The sequence below is a fragment of the Citrus sinensis genome, chromosome 4, assembly GCF_022201045.2.
Source record: "Citrus sinensis cultivar Valencia sweet orange chromosome 4, DVS_A1.0, whole genome shotgun sequence".
Lineage (NCBI taxonomy): Eukaryota > Viridiplantae > Streptophyta > Magnoliopsida > Sapindales > Rutaceae > Citrus > Citrus sinensis.
In genome coordinates this window covers 25,520,616-25,540,667 of record NC_068559.1, presented here as the reverse complement: position 1 = coordinate 25,540,667, position 20,052 = coordinate 25,520,616, and the positions used below count along the sequence as shown (strand labels likewise).

The following is a 20,052-nucleotide window of genomic DNA, read 5'->3' as shown; positions in this document are numbered from 1 at the left end:
TAAAATTTTGTAAAATTATAATTTTTAATAAAAATAATTTTTAAAATTTTGTAAAATCTAAATTTAGTAAAAATCAGTTGAGCATATCTATTTGGGATTTATTTTTAATTAAATTTAGGGATTTTTTTAATGATTATAATTTTTAATTTTAAAAGTTTTTGTAAGATAAAATAGTTTTTTAATTTATTTAGGAGTAAAATTATCATTTTATTAAAATTATTTAATAGTGTTAATACAAAAGTGGCTAGTTGATATAAATATAAAAGGAAAGGTGGTGCAAAATACATATTATAATTTTGTAATAATTGGATGAATATAAGATAAAATAAATGTGGTGTAATGATAATTTTTCTTAAAAAAATTTGAAAAAAAAAAAAGACACGTCTGCCATATTCTAATTTCTAAAGATTGGTATGACCCACAACAATTGGTTGAATAGTTTGAAAAACGTGGTTCAATTAAAAAAAAAAAAAGGGAGAAATTTTTTATGTGCCCTGTTTTTCCCACTCTCCCTTTATTGTATGCATTTTTTTAAGTGTGCCTTCCAGAAGTCTCAACATCTACTAACCTTAAACAAGTATTATTTAAACATGATTATGTTGAAAATACTTCATTTCACGTTTATTTTATAATATTTAATTCTTATACTGTATAATCGTTTTTTTTAGAAAATATATTTTTGTAAAACTGAGATCCAGAGGATTTTCATGCTTATGTCACGTTCAGATAAGGAATTAAATTAAGTTTCCCTCACCAAATGTATTATCCTAAATTTCTAATTAAAATTTTTATTAGACCATTCAATAAAATTGCGATACGAGTTTTAATAAATTACTTAAAAGAATTTTTTTTTTTTTTAAATTAGACAATGGCAAAATGAGCGGATGAAATGCTCTGACGAAAATGCCACCACAACAACACCACGTGATGTATAATTCTGAGGGCCGCAGACTTGCAGTTGGGTCCCACTTATCCAATCCGGCAAAGAACGGCGATTAAAATAAGCAACACGAGGGACGTACATGCAAAATGAAACAATAATTCACCGCTACGCCACCCTCAGAATTGTTTAATTTTATCGAAGAGATAATCACTAAATTATTGAAACATCACATGGTATTCGCAGACACGTATAATATTTTCTGGGGTCAAATCATGATCATATATTATTTATATATATATATATTCAAGTGATCTAATGTTGAAACACATGGAAAGGCTTTCCTTTCTACATAAAGTTTCACACGTACATATGATACAGGATTGTAAAAATAGATCTATGAAGACTTCGATTCATAGTCTCTGTCGTCTTTTTCACAAGTTGAGATTTGATCCAATTTATCGAGGAAAAAAGCTATTTATCTTGAATTTTAGTCCGGAATTTACATCTCTAAAGCTAAAACGCACTGTTTGATTTGATTTCATTTACTTTTCACTTTCTCTTACTAAATTAAACGGCGTGTTTTGACTTTCGAGACGTAAATTCAGGATCAAAATTCGGGATAAATAGCAGCACTCTTTATCAAGATTCATCGGTTTGTATGCACATTAGTTTAATCCAGCCGGGTTGATCTTTTAACTAAAAATCGGACAAATGGTTCAAAACAAGTACACCTTATCTTAGATGAAGCAACCAAGTTCACCAGATTAAGAAACTAAATTGGATTCATCTATTCAAGTCATAGATAATGTGAAAAACAAATAGAAGTCACCCGCAATGGTTAAATTAAAATTGAAACCTTTTTCTCTTACGAAAATGGTCCAAAGACAAACGCACCACAACAGGCACCGCCTGGTTCTGCAGTTTTTTTCAATTTGGAATCAATGATGGCTAATGGTCCCAGTTATCTTGTGTATACGTGGGCGCGTCACTAGAACTGATACTTCTCTATCATTAGGTAAAGTTAAGGAGAAAACAAACAGACAACATGCGTCACACGCACCAATGAGTCGAGACACCATTATCACTTGTTTATACATTGTACCACTCGTATCACATGTAAACCAAGCGCCACTTCATTAACTTCTTGACGTTGATTGATTGATTGTCTCTGTCTGTTGCCAACTCCTAAGAAAAAAAAAATCTTTCAATTAGATATGGTCAAAGACTACAAGTTGGGAAAAATAACAGTGGAAGCCCAAGGCCATCTCTGATATCAAAATTAACACTAAATTTATTTTATTATATTGATCAAATAATTTTTAAAAAATATAATTATTCATATATTTAGTTAAATATAATCATAATAAAAATAATAAAGGATTGAATATAAATAATATTTAATTTATATATCATTGTTTAATATTGTAGGAATAAAGGTAGATGTGTCGTGGATATTAGAATGATGAAGGAGATAATAGAATATTAAATTGATTTTACTCCTGCAATTATTTTGAAGAATATTTTATTATCTTTCTTATTTATTATTTTGGTGTAAAAATATAAGTTACAATATTTATTATATTTTTGAGAAATTTTATATAATTTATTTGTTATCAATACATTTTAGCCTTAAATTTTCATTTAAAAAAATTATTACTTTTTAAATGCTGAGTTTTAGAATTCATGACGGATCTAAAATAGATTTATATTTTAATTTTTTTTCGAATTTGGAACATATATATATATATATATATTTCTTTTTTAAATTTGGATATAGAGCGAAAAATATGGATTCATGACGGATCTGGAGCAAATACGGATCTTGATTTTTATTATAGATCTAAATATGGAGCAGAGTAGATCCAACTCATATCTACCTCATTGTCATTCCTAATGCTGGTTGTAGTGGAACTCTAACTATTATTCTGGAGGTTGTAACTGATTATGATCTTTGGATATGGAATGCATATTTTGGTTTGCCTGGTTCAAATAATGACATTAATGCGTTGAAGGCATCCCGTCTTTTTGCCAACCTTGCTTCAGGTATTGCTCATCCTGCTCATTATGTCATTAAAGGGAACAAATATAATATGGGTTATTATTTAGCTGATGATATCTACCCAAAATGGTCTACTCTTATACAAACTATCAATGATCCACGTGATTCTAAAAAGAAATTATTTGTCATAAAACAAGAAGTATGTTGGAAAGATGTAGAACATGCATTTGGAGTCCTTCAATCACATTTTGCAATTATTGTTGGACCATCATGTTTTTTGAACAAACATGTGTTACATGATATAATGATTGCTTGCATTATTATGCACAATATGATAATCAAAGATGAACGTAATGTTAATACAACAATTAATGATTGGATGCAAGCGCCAATACCAACCGTTGATATAAGGGTAGATGAGAATACTAAATTTTAAGAATTTCTTACTCGACACAAACAAATTAAGAATAAAGAGGCTCACATTGTACTCTAAAATGCACTAATTAATCATTTATGAGATGAATTTAGTAATTCGAATAATTAGAGTATTATTATTGTTATTGTATTTTTTTATATTAATGTAATATTTAATTTTCATAATGTCTTAATTTAGTTAATTAAATGTAAATTTAATAATTTTCTATATTTTTTTTGTTAATCGATATAAAATTACTTATTACTTAATTATCTATATTAATACTAATATTTATTGTGTTTATTGAATTAATTCTTGAGAATTAAAAGAATAAAAAGAAGAATATTTTTTTTGGGTGTAAATGGATTAGAGATGAAATAGTAATTTGGTGTGAAAAAGATACATTTTTTGTGTTGGTGTTACACCAAAATGGTGTTAAGCATTGGAGATGCCCTAAAAGAGGAAGTAATTTCTGGAAAGGGGAACTTTGGTGGCAGCAGAGCAAGTGAGAACTTCATTGTTTGCTGTAACTGTGTATGTCTCCGGGTCTACTGTGATGGTTGGGAGGGAATCATTGAGCTTCATGTCCAGTTTTGTGAGTTTCCTCACGTTGCTTACGGCTTCTACCCTCTTGTTCAGTCCATATGAGCTTTTTATTCCACATTCTGCAGCTGCCTGCTTGTGACAAAAATGAAATTTGCTAAAATGTAATAAACGGAAGGAGTGTAAGAGAGTGGGTTAATGCCAGAATGAGAGACGTACCTTGCTGACAAATGCAATAGAGTTGGCACTTCCAGCTCTGCCAAATGCTCCAAACATGGGCCTTGATAGAACCTGAAATAGATCATCTCTTCCATATATAAGGAACCAAACGTCATGCTGTAGAATTTAGAAAATCCGGTTTAAGTTCTAGCTAGTTGAGTATCCGTACATTCCATCATGCTCCAACATTATAGCAAATTTATGGTTTATGACCCTCTTTAAGTATAACGGTCATGTGTTCTTTTCATTTAAAACTAGTTTGATATTCAAATGTGACCAACAGGGGCCTCAAACTCGAACCGATCATCAAGGGACAGATTCTGATAACAGGCAATTTTGCATCATCAGATACCCATTAATAATTAAAGTGGTTAAAAGAAGTCAATGCCAGTGCTGGAGGTCTTAATAACAGGGCTAGCAGGTTAAGCTGACATGTAAAACACATGCTTAAAAGGATTATAATGATTACTTACCGGTTCAGGGGTGGGGATGCTTGCATTTGGATCACCCATATTAGCCCATGCAATTGCACCACCTTTAATAACCATCTCTGGTTTTGCCCCAAAGAAAGACGGTTTCCATAGAACAAGATCAGCCAACTTCCCCACCTGCAGAAACATAATTATAAATTACATAAGATTCTTAACACCAAATGTCAAATGCAGTGCCTGAAACTTGTGAAATAGCTGACAATTTACGGTTATCATCTAAATATAAACACTTCAATTAACCTGTGCTAAATGCCTGGTTAATTACATGATTTATACATATAGGCTGATTTTCTATTTTGGATGACTAAAATGTGATCATATCAAATATTTTAACACATATTACCTCCACTGAACCAACAAACTGGGAAAACCCATTAGCTATTGCTGGATTTATTGTGTATTTTGCGATGTATCTTCTGATCCTAAGGTTGTCATTGTCAGCAGCACTTGGACCAAATGATCCTCTTTGTGACTTCATCTTGTGTGCAGTTTGCCAAGTTCTGCTTATCACCTGGTAGAAAGAGATTTTAACTCATCTAAGACTTGGATCATTGAAAAATCTTGGCAGTTAAAAGCATTACTGACAAAAAGAGTATTCAATAAAATAACGCAGATAATTCTAAACCCGATGTGAATATCAATAACCTCGCCAATTCGACCCATAGCCTGGGAATCAGAAGATATGATGCTAATTGCCCCCATATCATGCAATATGTCTTCTGCAGCAATTGTTTCAGCTCTAATTCTTGATTCAGCAAAAGCTACGTCTTCTGGAATGTCCTTATGCAGGTGATGGCAGACCATCTGCAATTATTCAAAGCAACTAAGAATGACACATTCATATACACTGTATCATTACCGGCATTTTCCTTTCATACCAGCATGTCAAGATGTTCATCTATAGTATTGGAGGTATATGGCCGTGTAGGGTTTGTTGACGAGGGAAGGACATTTTTGACACCACAAACTTTGATAATATCTGGAGCATGACCACCACCTGCACCTTCACTGTCCAAGAAGTTATCAAATGTTAGAAACATAAAAAATCAGTAAATGTAATGGGATTTTCCGAAAAGAGAATATATGTTTTTATTTACAATTTTAAACACAGATCTAAAATAACAAATATATCCTTTCTTTACAAGCCGTAGTGCTTATTCCCTATGGCAAGTTATGTAATAAAATGTTCATCATATTCACAAGCCATATATCTTAAAGCTTACTGAGGATGGGCAGAAAAAAGTAGAAAAACCTCAAGCATGAACTGTAAATATTATGTACAAAATCAAATGCGTCAACAAAGAGGACAGCAACTAAGAACATTCTCTTTACATGCGAAATCGAAGTCACGAGGCATCTTGAAAGAAGGAATTTTGCTATTGTGAGAACAATATTGATTATCTAGTGGTCTAATGATGTGTTGGAACTCAAAGAATATCGAGAAACAAATTGCAGAGTATGCATGAAAATAATACCTGTGGTAAGTATGAATTGTTCTTCCTTTAAAGGCAGCGATTGTATGTTCCACAAATCCAGATTCATTCAAAGTGTCAGTGTGGATATTAACCTGCCAAATCATCATGCATAGAAAAGGATGGCTATCAATGCAAAACTTAAAACAGAAAAAACTTCTTTTTGTAAGATTCAGGAGAGGAAAAAGAAACCTGGATGTCATATTCTTCTGCAACAGTCAAACAATTATCTATTGCAGCTGGTGTACTTCCCCAATCCTCATGCAACTTCAATCCCATAGCTCCAGCTTTAATTATTTCATGTAGCTCATCAGGTTTGGCACTGTTCCCCTAAAGTAGACATGCATAATAAAGGAGAAGGAAGAAGGTGAAAGGTCATCTAGTTATCTTATAGATTAACAGAGGATAGCTCTGCCTCGAATTGGTCTGTAGAATAAATGAGCAGAAGAAAGTTCACAAGTATACAATCTATAAGTTTACTTTTCCTGTGAAGCCAAAATTTAGAGGCAGGTCATCAGTTGATTGCAGCATTAACTTCATCTGTGACGGAGCTGGTGTACAAGTAGTTGCTCGTGTCCCATCAGCAGGTCCTGTTCCACCTCCCACTAATGTTGTAATGCCTACAAAATGGTTAAAGTACTTGGAGTAAGTCTCGTTTAAAATTTTACAAGGATATTTGGTTAACATGTTTCTGTTTCTCTCACTCTTTTCTCCTAAAATGAGTTTTAAGAATTCCGATAAACACTGAGTCACAGATAACAGAATCTAAAATGCAACTCCATGTCCCATTATTAATGGAACAATCTGCAGGATGGTCACTATTGTATCCAGATGAGTTTTTTCAAGTGTTTTGGATACCATTTGAGCACATGTGATTATTCTTTCACATCTTCAATTGCAGGTTTAATATGTTCATGATCCTACATACTGTCTTTGTTAAAACTTAAAATATACAGGGTACAATCCACTCTACTCCCAACTCTAATCATTAAAAAGGAAAGACATGAAATGCATGAAATTCAATAAACTCACAGATATCTTCGACAGTTCAGATATTAAGGTAATGCAGTTTTATGTGTACATGCAAGTTGTTTATAAGAAAGACAGCAGCTAAAGTATTTCTAACAATATTGCTCACCACTTGCAATTGCATCATGTGCCAATTGAGGGCATATGAAATGCACATGACAGTCTATGGCTCCTGCAGTTACTATAAATCTTTCTCCAGCAATAACCTCAGTGTTAGCCTGAGAAAGAATGAGCAGGTATGAGTATGTCGCTAGAGACACAGTGGGGAATTATAACTTCTACACTGCTAACTGCTTTCACATTTCAGTATGAAACTTACCCCAATTATCATATTAGGATGGACATCGTTCATAATATCTGGATTGCCCGCTTTACCAAGGGCAACAATAAGACCATTTTTAATACCAATATCTGCCTTGAAAATTCCAGAATGATCTATAATCACAGCATTCGTTATTACAGTATCCAGAGACTTAGCATAGTGATGGCCACAGGCCTGGCCCATGCCCTCTCTTATGACTTTTCCACCTCCAAATACACATTCATCGCCATAAACAGAAAAATCGCTTTCAATTTCAGCATACAACTCGGTATCTCCAAGCTGAATTTTATCACCTGTAGTCGGGCCATACATGTTAGCATAAGCCTCCCGAGAAATGACAGTAGTGAGATAACGATCTTCTCCAGCTATGCCTACACTGCAAAATCACTACTAAGGTCAGCCACCTTTGTTCAATTCTTCGGTTAGACTAGGCTATCTAAATTAAGAATCTTATTGATAACTAGAATAGAAGTAAACAAGGTAGCAGAAATTTGCTCAGAAGAAATTCCAAACCTAGTGTTTGCTTCTTCTTGGTTGCCAAATTGTCTCAATTTTACAGCTTCCATAGCTGCTGAGCATCCAGCATCATCAGTTGGACCATCCACAATTCCATTTCCACCTCTGATCACTTTCCTACCTCCAATGCTTATAAGTTTAACAATTTTACTTTCCCCTGGCTGTCAAAGTAAAAAAATTCCTGTAAAAGACTTAAAATGCACAGAATGCTTTGACTAAAGAGATGAAGACGTCAAGCCCATGAATAAAACTAGGAAACACCAAAGCTTCAATGACATATTCAATGAACTACTAGTGAACTCTTCTCAAAACAAAAGACTAACTAATATTATTCAATCTTAACATAAAATCACAAATAATTTTTTTCACAACTATCAAACCAAATCCTCAGAGTAGGCTTGTGTCGGATACTTTCTCACATAATATCTCGATAGCAGCTCTCTTAAATCGTGCGTACCGACACAGCACAACTTATTTAAAAAAGGAAAATTATCATTCGTATACCCTTAATTTACTCCGTTATCAAAAATACTATAACACTTTGAGGGTGTATCAATCGTTCACCCTAAGTTGACAAAATGTATTTGCCGTCCACCAAACCGTTACTTGCTGTTTAAATAGGATGATATCAGAGGAGTAATTTGGTATTTTCATATGATACAAGTGATAATTTAAGGGTATACAAGTGATAATAAGAGAATTTAAGGGTATACAAGTGATAATTTTCCTTTACTTTAATTTAAGTTTCAAGGGTAAAATTGTCAATTTGATATAATTCCGTTAACTTTCAAATGGCAGCTAACGGTTTGGTGGTCGGCAGATAGCTTTTGACAATTTAGGGTGGCCAATTGATATACCCTCAAAGTGTTGTAGTATTTTTTATAACAGAGCAAATATAGGATATACGAATGATAATTTCCCTTTAAAAAATTGAGAAATTTGCTAGCAGGCAGCAGCTGAAACTTTTTGCCACGTGAAGGAATCAACAGGGCACGTTACTTCAGTAAATAAAACCACTTTTGAACAGAAAACGAATCTCTTAACATGAAATCATAACAAAGAATTATAACTTTCGTAAAAGATAAAGATTACAAGATTGGACCTCAAATCGTGTAGCTGTTCCTGCTGCTATATTCAAGCGCATCCCAAATGCTTTTCTTCGATCAAAAACCAAGTAGGGGTTCACCTCAATGAAGTGATAGTGGCTACCCACCTGGAAAAAAGAACGCTTAATGATTTATGTACAGAGAGGGTTTTCAAAGCAAAACAGCAAATCAGAGGTTGTCAGTTGTTAAAATATGATGCTTTTGGAATGCATCTTCACAGATTGCTGAATAAAACTAAGCTTGTACCACAAAATTATACATTAGTCTAAATAAACAGACAAATCATACAACTGGCTCTGGCCAAATCTTGCCCAACAGATAAATAAAAAGCATTTGATGTACTCTTTTAACTGACATAAGTAACCTTAACATTTAAACAGGTAAACTGCACAAGTTTCATGTAACTACAAAATAATAGAAACTTGATTTTGATAAGTAACTTCAAAATAATGTAAAATTAGTCCAAAGGTATAATTCAACAAGGAAAAAGTACATAACAAGAATAGAGGAATTCAGCTAAAGGCAAACACCTGAACTGGCCTGTCTCCGGTGTTAACAACTTTGAGGATTACAGCTTTCCTTCCATGATTAAGTGTAATACTCCCTCCTCCAGGGATAATCCTACCAGGAACATTATTATCTTCTATTCCAGGAAATTTGTCCATTGCAGGAACTACAAAATTAACACTCTTCTATCAATGTTATTCAGACTCTAAATGCAGCACAAATATACATATTTTATTACTAATTGTGGAAAACTCAAGTGTATGATCGATAAGATTATTTTAAACATCAACCGTGTTACAGAAGTTTGAAGAATGTTCATTAACAAATAAGCATAAGCTTGCAAATTTCAAGGAAATTGTAATTGGATAGGTAAATAAGGCCAAGGTTCAATTGTATTTTGGCACATGAAAGGGAGTTGCTTACATTGAATTTCAATCAATTAAGCTGTCCTAGATGATGAGTCATCACAATATTCTTTTGTCCAACCATCCAGATATTTTCTAGATGATTTTTCAAGTTCTCACAAGTCTTCCAGGAAATGACTTGTGGCTATAAATTGCATTAAACATACCCTAGGTATTTACAAGTTAGTTTCAAGCCATTCAAAACTACAATAATAGAATGGGAGTAGTAAAGAGTGGGGAGAAATGAAAATAACAATATGCAGAAAGCGTTTGCTGAGTGCAGATCATTGTTGGTGGGGGTGGGGGGGGGGGGGGGGGGGGGGGGAACTTATTGCCTAGCAGAATTGGATTATAAACCGTATAAACAAACCCTTGACTTTAAGGTAACTAGGTAAGGACAGGCAAAATACCTTTAATGAACATAAGATGATTAGCTGATAAAGCGAGTTCAAAAGTACAAATTGCAGAGGCCAAAAAAGAGGCCATTGAGGAATTCCCAATCACCAACAAAGAAGATCTCACCTGGCAGAAAAGAACCATGCAGAGCTAGCTCCAGATTTCCATTTTCACTTGCTATTGGATCATGTATGGTGATTAACTTTGTCCCATCAGGAAATGTGCCTTCAACCTGTATCCATAGTTCCTTAATAACTAAAACTCAAAACCGAAATGTTTTCATAAGACTACATGATCATCCATTCTGGCTATTCTGTACAATCAAATTGTAACTCAACCTACATTGTTACCACCCACGCATTCATAAAGAAGCTTTATTGTTATCTAATAACTAGGAGACACTTAATACCTGAACAGTGTCCAAAAGATGTGCCACAGCTGGGAGAACTTGTCTTCTGTTAACAGAACGAGATACAGAACTTTAGATTTTTAATTGCAAACTAAGGCTGCATTTGAGAATGTTTTACAAAAACACTTTTAATTCCTTTCCAAGATCCGTTCAAATTTTTTTTTTTAAAAAAGACCTTTTTAAGATTGTACTTATCAATAGTGTCTTCATAAAGTGCTCAAAGTGCTTTCTTCAATTCAAATAGTGTTTACTAAACAATCACTTACAAAGTCATTCAGGCCTTTTGGATCTCTGAAAAAAACCTTTTTTTATCTATTTTTAACTAAACAATACAAGATAGAATCAAAACTTTGTTAATTTAAAAAAAATGAATAAAAATAAAAAAATAAAAGATTCACATATTACCTTCCTAAAATTTGCTTTCCAATATCCATCAACTCAGCAACAGTCTTATCACCATCACGAACAAACTCCAAAGTCTATTGAGTGATTAAATATCATAAAAAAAATATGATCATAAAAAAAGCAGAAATTAAAACTTACTAAAATTGATTTGGCAGGAGAAATTACCTGAGTAGCTATGAGTGCAACAGCTTCAGTGTAGTTAAGTCTTAAGCCACGCGCCAATCGTTTCTGTGCAAGGTATCCTGCATTATGGAGTCCTAACTTCTCCGCTTCTCTCGGAGTCAACTTCATTTTTCAATTTTTCAATTTTTTTTTTTACGTCCAAACAATCACCTCCTAATCAAAAACTAAAATGAAAAATTCATATTTCAAATACATTCAAAATCAAATAATTTATTAAGCAAATTTAGTAAACGGAGGCTTAGCTGACGATTTATTTCAGAAATTAAAAGGAAAAACGCATTTTATTATTTTTAAATAACAATGACAGTAAATCAGAACGGAGCTTTTAAACCGACCTCAACTGGTGGCAGAAAAGCCGTTCATCGGATAACAATGAAAGACTACAGAGTCGCAGCGGCGAGTTTTTCGAGTTTAAGGAAGGCACCGCTTAAAATGCTCGTACTTTTGGACTGCAGTCTGCAGATGTGTGCACAGACGTAGGGACCCCCCCCAAAAAAAAAAGAGATGCTTGTATTTTTCAATTCATTTTTAACTTTTGTATTTTTCCACGAGTCATGATCTCGTCGTGTACATTGGAAAAGGCGAGTGGAGCTTGAAGACGTCAGCAAAATGTACTAATCAGCCGCATATCTACCAATCTGACACGTGCGATTAGATAACGACGGTGAAGAAAAGGATTTTCCGGAGTTGTTGTGAGGGCTGGTAATATGAGTTGATTTGATGCGAATTAAATAATTTAAAGCTTCTTCTCAAAATAATAATAATAATTTAAAGCTTTAAAAAATTGATTCGATCAAGAAACAAGTGAATTTGATTCGATGCGATAATTAAACGAAGCAGATTTGAATTCGAAGATATTGATTTCTTTACTCATTTAGTTTCATTTAATAGATAGATCATAAACAAATCGGTCTATTTATTTATAATTCATTCATTATTCGCTTAATTAAATTATTTATTATCCTTAAATATGTATTTAAAAAATTTTAAAGTTTGAAGGCTAATATAATAATTATAAATGCTAATAAGTTTGTATTTTGTAAGATGTTAAATTTGTGGTCTTTTTATATTTTATTATACTTAATTTTTGCTTATTAAATATATTTATTCTTATACAATTCGATTTGTGATAGATTCATTATAGGATAAAAAATAGTAAAAGAATCTAGATTCAATTCAATTCGATTCATTTATTAATTTTGCTAAACAAACTAAATATTTATTTAATAAACTAATCAAATTCGAATCTTGAAATTTTAGTTTGTTTAATAAACGTATCGAAATTGAATTAGCAGAGTTTTTACCCCTGTTCGTTTATAATTTGATTCGTTTATTTGTTTTGCCACCCCTTTTGTAACTTACCATTAGGTTTTTCCGGTGCTAAAAAAAAAAACCATAAAATTAGATGAGCAAGAGCAAGTAAGTGAACTTTATTTGGTTATAAGTTAAATTAAATGTAACATATGGAGACTCTAAAGAAACTTAGCAAGTGCTGACGAATTTTTAATCGAATCATAGACATTTTCGATACTTGAACTTGTTCGAAATATGAGTTAATATTGCTTTTCCCAAATCTGCTAGAACAATGAACAGTTACTTGAGTTTAGCATTCTTGTTAATTAACCCAGAGTTGTATGCAACGACCTTAAACCAAAAAGTTATATGTCATAACTCGAAATTGTTACTAGATTAGTGGACATAAATTTATCAAGATGCACAAAGTAGACCAAATTCCGAGCCTCTAAAGAATAATTTTCAGTGTAAGAAAAACAAAATAAGGTGGAGAGCCTCGAAGAAAGATTTTTCAGTGCAAGAAAAGAACAAGGCAATTTGATCCCTAGAATACAACAACATTGTTATGAGGTTGTACTCTCAAACATAATAGTTTTAACAACAAAAATAAATTAATGAAGAAATATGAGACAAAAAAGAGAGTGATAATTAGAATAATTGAATTATTTTCTTCTACTTTTGTTGTTGTATTAAACATCTTTAAAGTCTTTTTAGGTCTCTCTTATATCGAGAAACCTCAATAGATTGTTTCTTAGTTTAATTTTAATAAATCACTCGCTACTTTCTTATTTTATTTGAATTAATCATTCATGTGAGATATTCATATTTAAATTTAATTTATTCAATTCTAATTTATAATAAAAATAAATAATTGCTCTCATTTCCCTCCTCAGTTGTGAGATATTAGTATTTCAAAATACGTTACCACAAAATTTGCTTTGTTTTTCTTGGAATCTGGCTCCACAATCTCTGTGAAAGGGTTTCTTGCTCTAATTTTGATTGAATTTTTTTGGGGTCGAGTAATTAAATTTTTTTCCTCATGTAATTTTTTTAATCTACTATCTGTAATGCATAGTTGATTTAACTTAGATTTAATTATTGATTCCAACAAATCTTACATTACATATAAAAAAAGAAGGAAAAATAAATAAATCTTACATTAAACGCAAAAGATGTTAAAAACTCTTCAATTTCTTCTTCTTCTTCTTCTTCTTGTTGACGTTATTTCTCTTCTGACCAGTACAATCTTCCTCACTTTTCAGGCTTTCGTTTTCCTCTTCATTGCCTTGGGTTCCTTCATCAACTTTGGGTTCCTCACATTTCATGGTCTGCTCTTTCTTCCTCAGAAGGAAATCAACAAGTCCATTAAGTGCCACATCAGCATCCTCACTCTTCATAAACTCCTCAGCAACCTCAGCCGGGGTCACCTCCACCTCCTTAATCAACTCTTCAATTTCATCAAACATAGAATGAGACTTAATTTTCAGATAATTGAAAGCAAGAATTTTGAACCCGCCCGGCGTTAGATACGACATATGAATGTGCATGTCCATGCGGCCCGGCCTCAGCAATGCGGGGTCTAGTCTCTCCTTGTAGTTGGTTGTGAACACAATAATCCTCTCATCCCCGCAGCTTGACCACAACCCATCAACAAAATTAAGTAAACCAGATAGTGTTACCTGCCATTGCCATTAACAGAAAACAAACAATGAGACTTAGTAATTGCAAATTGCAATGCTAGTAGCTTCACTAACGCATGTACTCACTTGACTATTATTTTCGTCATATCCTCCTCCACACTGTCGATTCTCCAATTCAATGCTGCAATCAATATCTTCTATTACAAGAATTGATCGGTTTCCTGTAGAGACTAAGAGTCTTCTGAGATCTGAGTTGCTTCTCAAACTTGCAAGCTCCATGTCATAGATGTCAAACTTGAGATAGTTAGCCATGGCTGCAATCAAGCTTGATTTCCCAGTACCGGGAGGGCCGTACAACAAGTATCCACGTTTCCATGCCTTGCCAACTCTGCTATAGAACTCTCTTCTCTTCACAAATCTGTCCAAATCATCAATCAACGCCTGCTTGAGCACCGGGTCCATTGCCAATGTGTCAAATGTTGATGGATGGTCAAGGTTGATTGCATCTGCCGCGCAAAGCGAGTATAACTTGATCACCTTTTTAGTTTCTTTAATGGCCTTCGATCTTTCTGCTACATATGGGAGGTACTTGTTCAACACCTTGTCCTTGAATATCTTGCTGAAGCTGAGGTGAAATGATTTGTGTTCGGCTGTTTCCGAAGCATAGAGACCGATGTCGTAGTCAAATGATGTCTTCTGGTTTTCGGTAGTGACAAGCTCCCAAGTGAGCTGCATTCCTTCAAACGTGTCCACGACTTTCTGGCCTTTATTGATGGTGACTGAGAGGCTCTTCTCTCGCGGTGATTGAGAAACCCTGAGCTGCTGAATTGATGGGGTGATTCTAGTGCTCAAGTACAATTCGGCAGCTTGGTAGATTTCATTGACAGAGAATCCTTCAGATTGTTCAATGATGAGTGTCAGTTGATCGGAAAACTTCCCAAAAAGACCTTCCAGTTTGGATGATAAAATGTCTTGAAGTTTTTGGGGAATGAACTGGTTGGTTATCGTCTGGACTTCGTTAAGGATGGTTCGCACAAGCATTGCTGATGCGGCGAAGGTGGTGTAGGTTGATAAAACCGATGATGTTGAAGGCATGCTTGAGAGAGAGAACATGTTTGATTAGTGGGAAAGTGATTGTTGCGGAATAAAGGAAGTAAGTTTAAAGTTGTTTGTGTATTTGCTGGCTTGGATTGCAGCGTGCATATGTCAAATGGGTTTTATAGGTGGAAAGTAGCTTCCCCATGAAGCCGTTGGATGAGAAACAGCGACATAACCCAAATGGACTGGTGGACAATTACAAGGCTTCCACTACAATTTTCAAGCCTAGTCAAGTGTGCGTACTGTGCAGCGGGCAGCACATAACAAATAAGAAATTGGCAAGAATATCTCACCCACCATCACTTAGTCAATCTTCTTGAGCAATTCTCAGCAAAGAATGATAGCTGGGACATTCCGGCTCTATGGCAATTAAATCTCTCTTTTAAAAATCTCAATTCAACACTCCCAACTCTTTTTAGTTTCAGGTTTGACCCGCTGCTTGCGGTTCTTTTTACTTGGTCGTGTTGTTTTTCCAACGTTTGTGCCCTCTGTGTTGTCATTAGTCAATCGACGAGTAAAATTGAGATCCAATATACAGCTGGTGGTGACAGACACCAAGCTTGGGATACAATTTTCAACGAAAATATCCTACGCTTGATTGGTTTGGTTGTTTGAACAATAAAAATGATCTTACAGAACCAGGGCTAAGGAACAAACACAAGTAAACGTTTTGCATAAATTAAGGATTGTAAGCTGCTTTTTCGATACAGTTTCAGCTTGAAGAAGATAGGGTTTGACGAAGGGATAACCATTTGATGGGCACAATTTCATTTTCATACTAGGAAGTGATTGTTCAGAAAATTATTTTAATGTAAATAAAAGGAAAAAAAAAAGATGCTGCAACAATGACACGCTAACGATTGTGAAAAATAATCACTTTGGTATTATCACAATTTCCTTGCATCCACAGAAACTATTATTTTGTAATGAATGAAACGCCTCAAGATTTCGAAAATAAAAGCTCAGTCTAGCATGAAGTACGTGGCTAACAACCACTGATCAGCCAATCCAACAATGTGTCGGAATGAATACAGGCATGTAACCAAAAAAGGGAGAAAACAAAATAGATGATTCACTCCTATGAAGATAGAACCTTCTGAACCTCAACAGTGACTTCTTTTGGTGGGTTCTCTGCATGAAGTTGGGCAAGAACACCTTTCTTGGCATAATAATCAATTACCTGCAATTCAAATTTAGCATTGTAAGAGGGATGCTTACAAGTCGACAAAACGGGCAGGAGCAATATATTTTTCAAGAATTGAGACACCACTGTATAGAATGGACACACCACTGTATAGAATGGACACATGATATGCAAACAACCAGAAAGTTTTTTAGTTAAAAATATTTATTCCTTCTTTGATAGGAGACAAGCAAAAATCTTTCCATTCAAAGTAAAATGAGAGTATAAGACCCAAAAACCCCAAGCCTAAAATCATCATATGTAGAAATAACAGTCAAATTGATGCTGCAACATGATTACGAGGAAAGTACAAGGATATCATGTTGTTGGAAGAGAGTAAAAAGATGTCATGTTACTGATTGCTGGATATCAATCAAACATTTCCACAGACCCAAAACTTCAGAGGTGCACCAAGGTAGAAAGTATTAAATGTCAAATACAGGTGACACTAAAAAAAAATTAGAGCATCTCTAATTTTCCTTTACCCATCTAAGTGACATCAACTAGTCAGATACAACTTCAATCTATTAAGATGCTGCTTCTACTAGAATAGACAGAGTTGCTTCTATTTTATCTTGTGTATTTATTTTTGACGTAACTTAGCCACAATGAATTGACCCATTTCAGGGGGGAAGAATTAAAGTCCTACCAGTTCAGTCTGCTTGTGAAATGCCTCCAGCCGTGACTTGAGAACTTGTGCAGTATCATCTTTTCGCTGTATTAGAGGCTCTCCTGTGACCTACAGATTATATTAAATGTGCATTATTATTCATGAGAGTGGAAATCCCACTTCATCAGTCTGGTTACAGGCGTACAAATATAAATGGAAAAATAAGGATAAATCCAACTTGTAAGTATTTTGTGCATGCACATTTATGACTAATTTTCAGAATTTTCATAGGTACATTCAAAAGGTCGATACTGGCATCTTCATCAGCCATGATATAGAATTAGGTTAACTGACTCCATTCAACGACAGATCAAGCTTTGGCCTGAGCTTATTGATGCACTACAAGTTAGAAGTGTAAATCGGTTAATTGCCTTCATGCCTAATTGCCATAGATCTGAGCATATCAATGAATCACAAGTCTGAAGAATGTGAAGTGATAGCCTGGAAGGCACATTTTTACTTCAAGCACAATATAGATTGCCAGAAAGCCAACATGTTGTGAAGCTAATAATATGTCAAACTAAAATATTGTTAGTTCTCTTACCAATTTCAATCATTCATCAATTTATAAGTGAAACAAGAGATCAAAAAAAGATGGGACCAATGCCAACTTACATCATCAAAACCATAAACTTTGGGGGGTGCAAATTTAGTGTGGTAAGACCGACCACTGGCAGGGTGTATCCAACGACCTGTGATCCTCTCCTCCAATATGGAATCATCAATTGCAAAGTTGAGAACTTTATCAATTTCGGTTCCCTGCTTTTCCAGCATCTCATCCAGCTGTATCAATTTTTTTTCCCCAATAAACATATCATTAGAAATCAATGAGGAAACCTGAAGAAAAAAAATCAGAGATATATTGGGAAAGGGAGGAACCTTTTCCGCTTGTACCACAGTCCTCGGGAACCCATCCAGAATAAATCCTTTTTCACATGAAGGTTTCTTCATCGCCTCATTGATAATTCCAACCACCAAATCATCAGAGACAAGTTCTCCCTACATGAACAAAACAAATTTAACCACACAAACAACCTACCAACTAAATATGCTACAGAAAATGCAGGCACATGATTCAAACTGGATGTGTAGAATGAAATTAAAAAGAAAATTACCTTATCCATTGCTTCCTTTGCCTTAATCCCAAGTGGGGTTTTTGCAGCAACAGCGGATCTAAGCATATCGCCGGTGGCCAAATGGCACAAGCAATACTCGTCCTTAATCACTGGTGACTGTGTACCCTTGCCAGATCCCGGTGGACCTAAAGTATTCATTTCATCATAATTTAAGTGCATTCCTATTGGGTTAAGATTAAGACAGACTAGAAGCCAACTCACTTGCAATAAAGCTAATTGTTTAGTCATATAAAAAGCATTTGTACCACTGGGGCTTCAATGCAAGTAAAATCCAATCCTTTTTTTTTTTCAATAAAATTAACTGGGAAAATTTACGCCATATGGGAAAATTCATAAGCATCGTCACATTTGGAGCACAGAGAAATAACAGATCGAAAACCAAACACCACAACCGTAAACTTAAAAGCGTAGCAAAATATATCAACAAAGAGCTACTACTTCTCAAAAGTAACCCAAAAAAAAAAAAAAATTAAACTTAAACCTCATAAACAATCAAACATTCCCTCGCAATTATCAAATACCGAACAATCCCCAGATTAAAGACATAGAAGACTACCAATGAGAACGAGACGCTTGTCGGGCTTAGAAGAACACTTGAAGCGACGGAGTAGCTCCGTCATCATATCAACCGAAGGCACATCCTCCAATGCCACTGCAGAGCTCGCCATTTTGCTCTCTCTGTTCTGTTTAAACTTTCAACGCCTGTTGTGTAGTGGGCCTATATATGGTTATGCATCATTATATAAGTGGAAATAGAACAACTGAAACCTTTAATACAAAATTAAACAAAGAAATAAATAACTACACAGCAGAGATTATATAACTAATATATGGGTTGTGGCCTTGTGGGTAGGTGATATATATTTATCTAAGTTTTGGTGAGGTTTTAGCGTTGGTGAAATTTGGTGGGTTGGTTTTGGTATCTGATTGTGAACTATGTTTGGTCTGAATGTCTGATGATGTTTTGGCCTTTTGATTGGACTTCCCTGATCTCACATTGCCGTTTGGTAATCGGCTTTAACTCTTTTAATTGTTATCAGCAATGCAATGGATTGTGTCGCCAGTGGGTCAAAGGATTTAGCCAAGATGAGACGAAGCATGGAATGGATCCAGATTCCACTTCGCTCAAGCGCCAGCGGGCCGTCAGGTCAACCCAATTTTATATATTTACAATTTTTATCTTAAGGAAATGCAATCTACACAAGTACACTCTCTCTCTCTCTCTCTTCTCTCTCTTAAAACTAATTTCTTAGGGCTGTTCGCACTATGGACTACTGCTACATAATGCCACTTTATTTTTAATTGATCTCACTTGTTGGGTTCAATTTGGTGAGGGCGAAGTTTTGTAATTTGGAAGGTTCCATTCATCAATTGCATTGAAATTTGAGCACCAGGCTTCTTAGGATTGGGAGCGAGTCCATAGGATAGCTGACACATTGGACAATAATTTATTGGCTAATCTAGCTAGTCAAAAGTCCAAACAACGTAACAGAACTTTCACTGCATTGGATTGTGAACCTCGCTGCTTGGTGGTTTCTGGAACAAAACCTTAACAAACAAGTCTTCTTTTTCAGAATGGTGACGACAGAGTACAAGGGAAAAGAGTTGGGAAGAAAGGGGGGGGGGGGGGGGGGGGGGGCGCCGGGCTTGTGGAGTTTGAATCCACAGGTGATTGAGAACAATGACTTTTGACTACATTGTCGGTTAGAACTTTTCCACAGCATACCAATGAC

At 34.6% G+C, this 20,052-nt stretch overlaps 3 protein-coding genes across 5 annotated transcripts; all 3 read right to left on the bottom strand.

Moving 5' to 3' along the window:
* Nucleotides 1-3,625: 3,625 nt before the first annotated feature.
* LOC102621210 (urease) lies at nucleotides 3,626-11,864 on the bottom strand. Of its 2 annotated transcripts, none has more exons than XM_006483995.4 (19): nucleotides 11,635-11,864; nucleotides 11,282-11,452; nucleotides 11,117-11,190; nucleotides 10,712-10,757; nucleotides 10,429-10,534; nucleotides 9,526-9,668; nucleotides 8,992-9,102; nucleotides 7,887-8,050; nucleotides 7,371-7,749; nucleotides 7,161-7,269; nucleotides 6,503-6,642; nucleotides 6,215-6,352; nucleotides 6,026-6,117; nucleotides 5,429-5,558; nucleotides 5,196-5,354; nucleotides 4,894-5,061; nucleotides 4,533-4,667; nucleotides 4,060-4,131; nucleotides 3,626-3,972 (listed from the first exon to the last, which is right to left on the bottom strand). In XM_006483995.4, exons 2-19 carry the CDS (start codon nucleotides 11,405-11,407, stop codon nucleotides 3,751-3,753), a joined length of 2,514 nt encoding a protein of 837 aa, XP_006484058.1. In that variant the 5' UTR covers nucleotides 11,408-11,452; nucleotides 11,635-11,864; the 3' UTR covers nucleotides 3,626-3,750. The 2 variants fall into 2 exon arrangements, with proteins under 2 accessions (XP_006484058.1, XP_006484057.1); XM_006483994.4 differs by having other exon boundaries at nucleotides 11,282-11,463; nucleotides 11,635-11,863.
* Nucleotides 11,865-13,667: 1,803 nt separating this feature from the next.
* Nucleotides 13,668-15,748, bottom strand: LOC102621885 (AAA-ATPase At3g50940-like). The gene is made up of 2 exons (XM_006483997.3): nucleotides 14,359-15,748; nucleotides 13,668-14,271 (listed from the first exon to the last, which is right to left on the bottom strand). Exons 1-2 carry the CDS (start codon nucleotides 15,343-15,345, stop codon nucleotides 13,768-13,770), a joined length of 1,491 nt encoding a protein of 496 aa, XP_006484060.1. The 5' UTR covers nucleotides 15,346-15,748; the 3' UTR covers nucleotides 13,668-13,767.
* Nucleotides 15,749-16,176: 428 nt separating this feature from the next.
* On the bottom strand, nucleotides 16,177-19,941 carry LOC102622174 (adenylate kinase 4-like). Of its 2 annotated transcripts, none has more exons than XM_006483998.4 (6): nucleotides 18,876-19,941; nucleotides 18,299-18,444; nucleotides 18,063-18,182; nucleotides 17,799-17,966; nucleotides 17,163-17,252; nucleotides 16,177-16,510 (listed from the first exon to the last, which is right to left on the bottom strand). In XM_006483998.4, the coding sequence occupies exons 1-6, from the start codon at nucleotides 18,985-18,987 to the stop codon at nucleotides 16,409-16,411; spliced, it is 738 nt and encodes a 245-aa protein (XP_006484061.1). In that variant the 5' UTR covers nucleotides 18,988-19,941; the 3' UTR covers nucleotides 16,177-16,408. The 2 variants fall into 2 exon arrangements, with proteins under 2 accessions (XP_006484061.1, XP_052295261.1); XM_052439301.1 differs by having other exon boundaries at nucleotides 18,063-18,137.
* Nucleotides 19,942-20,052: the final 111 nt, after the last annotated feature.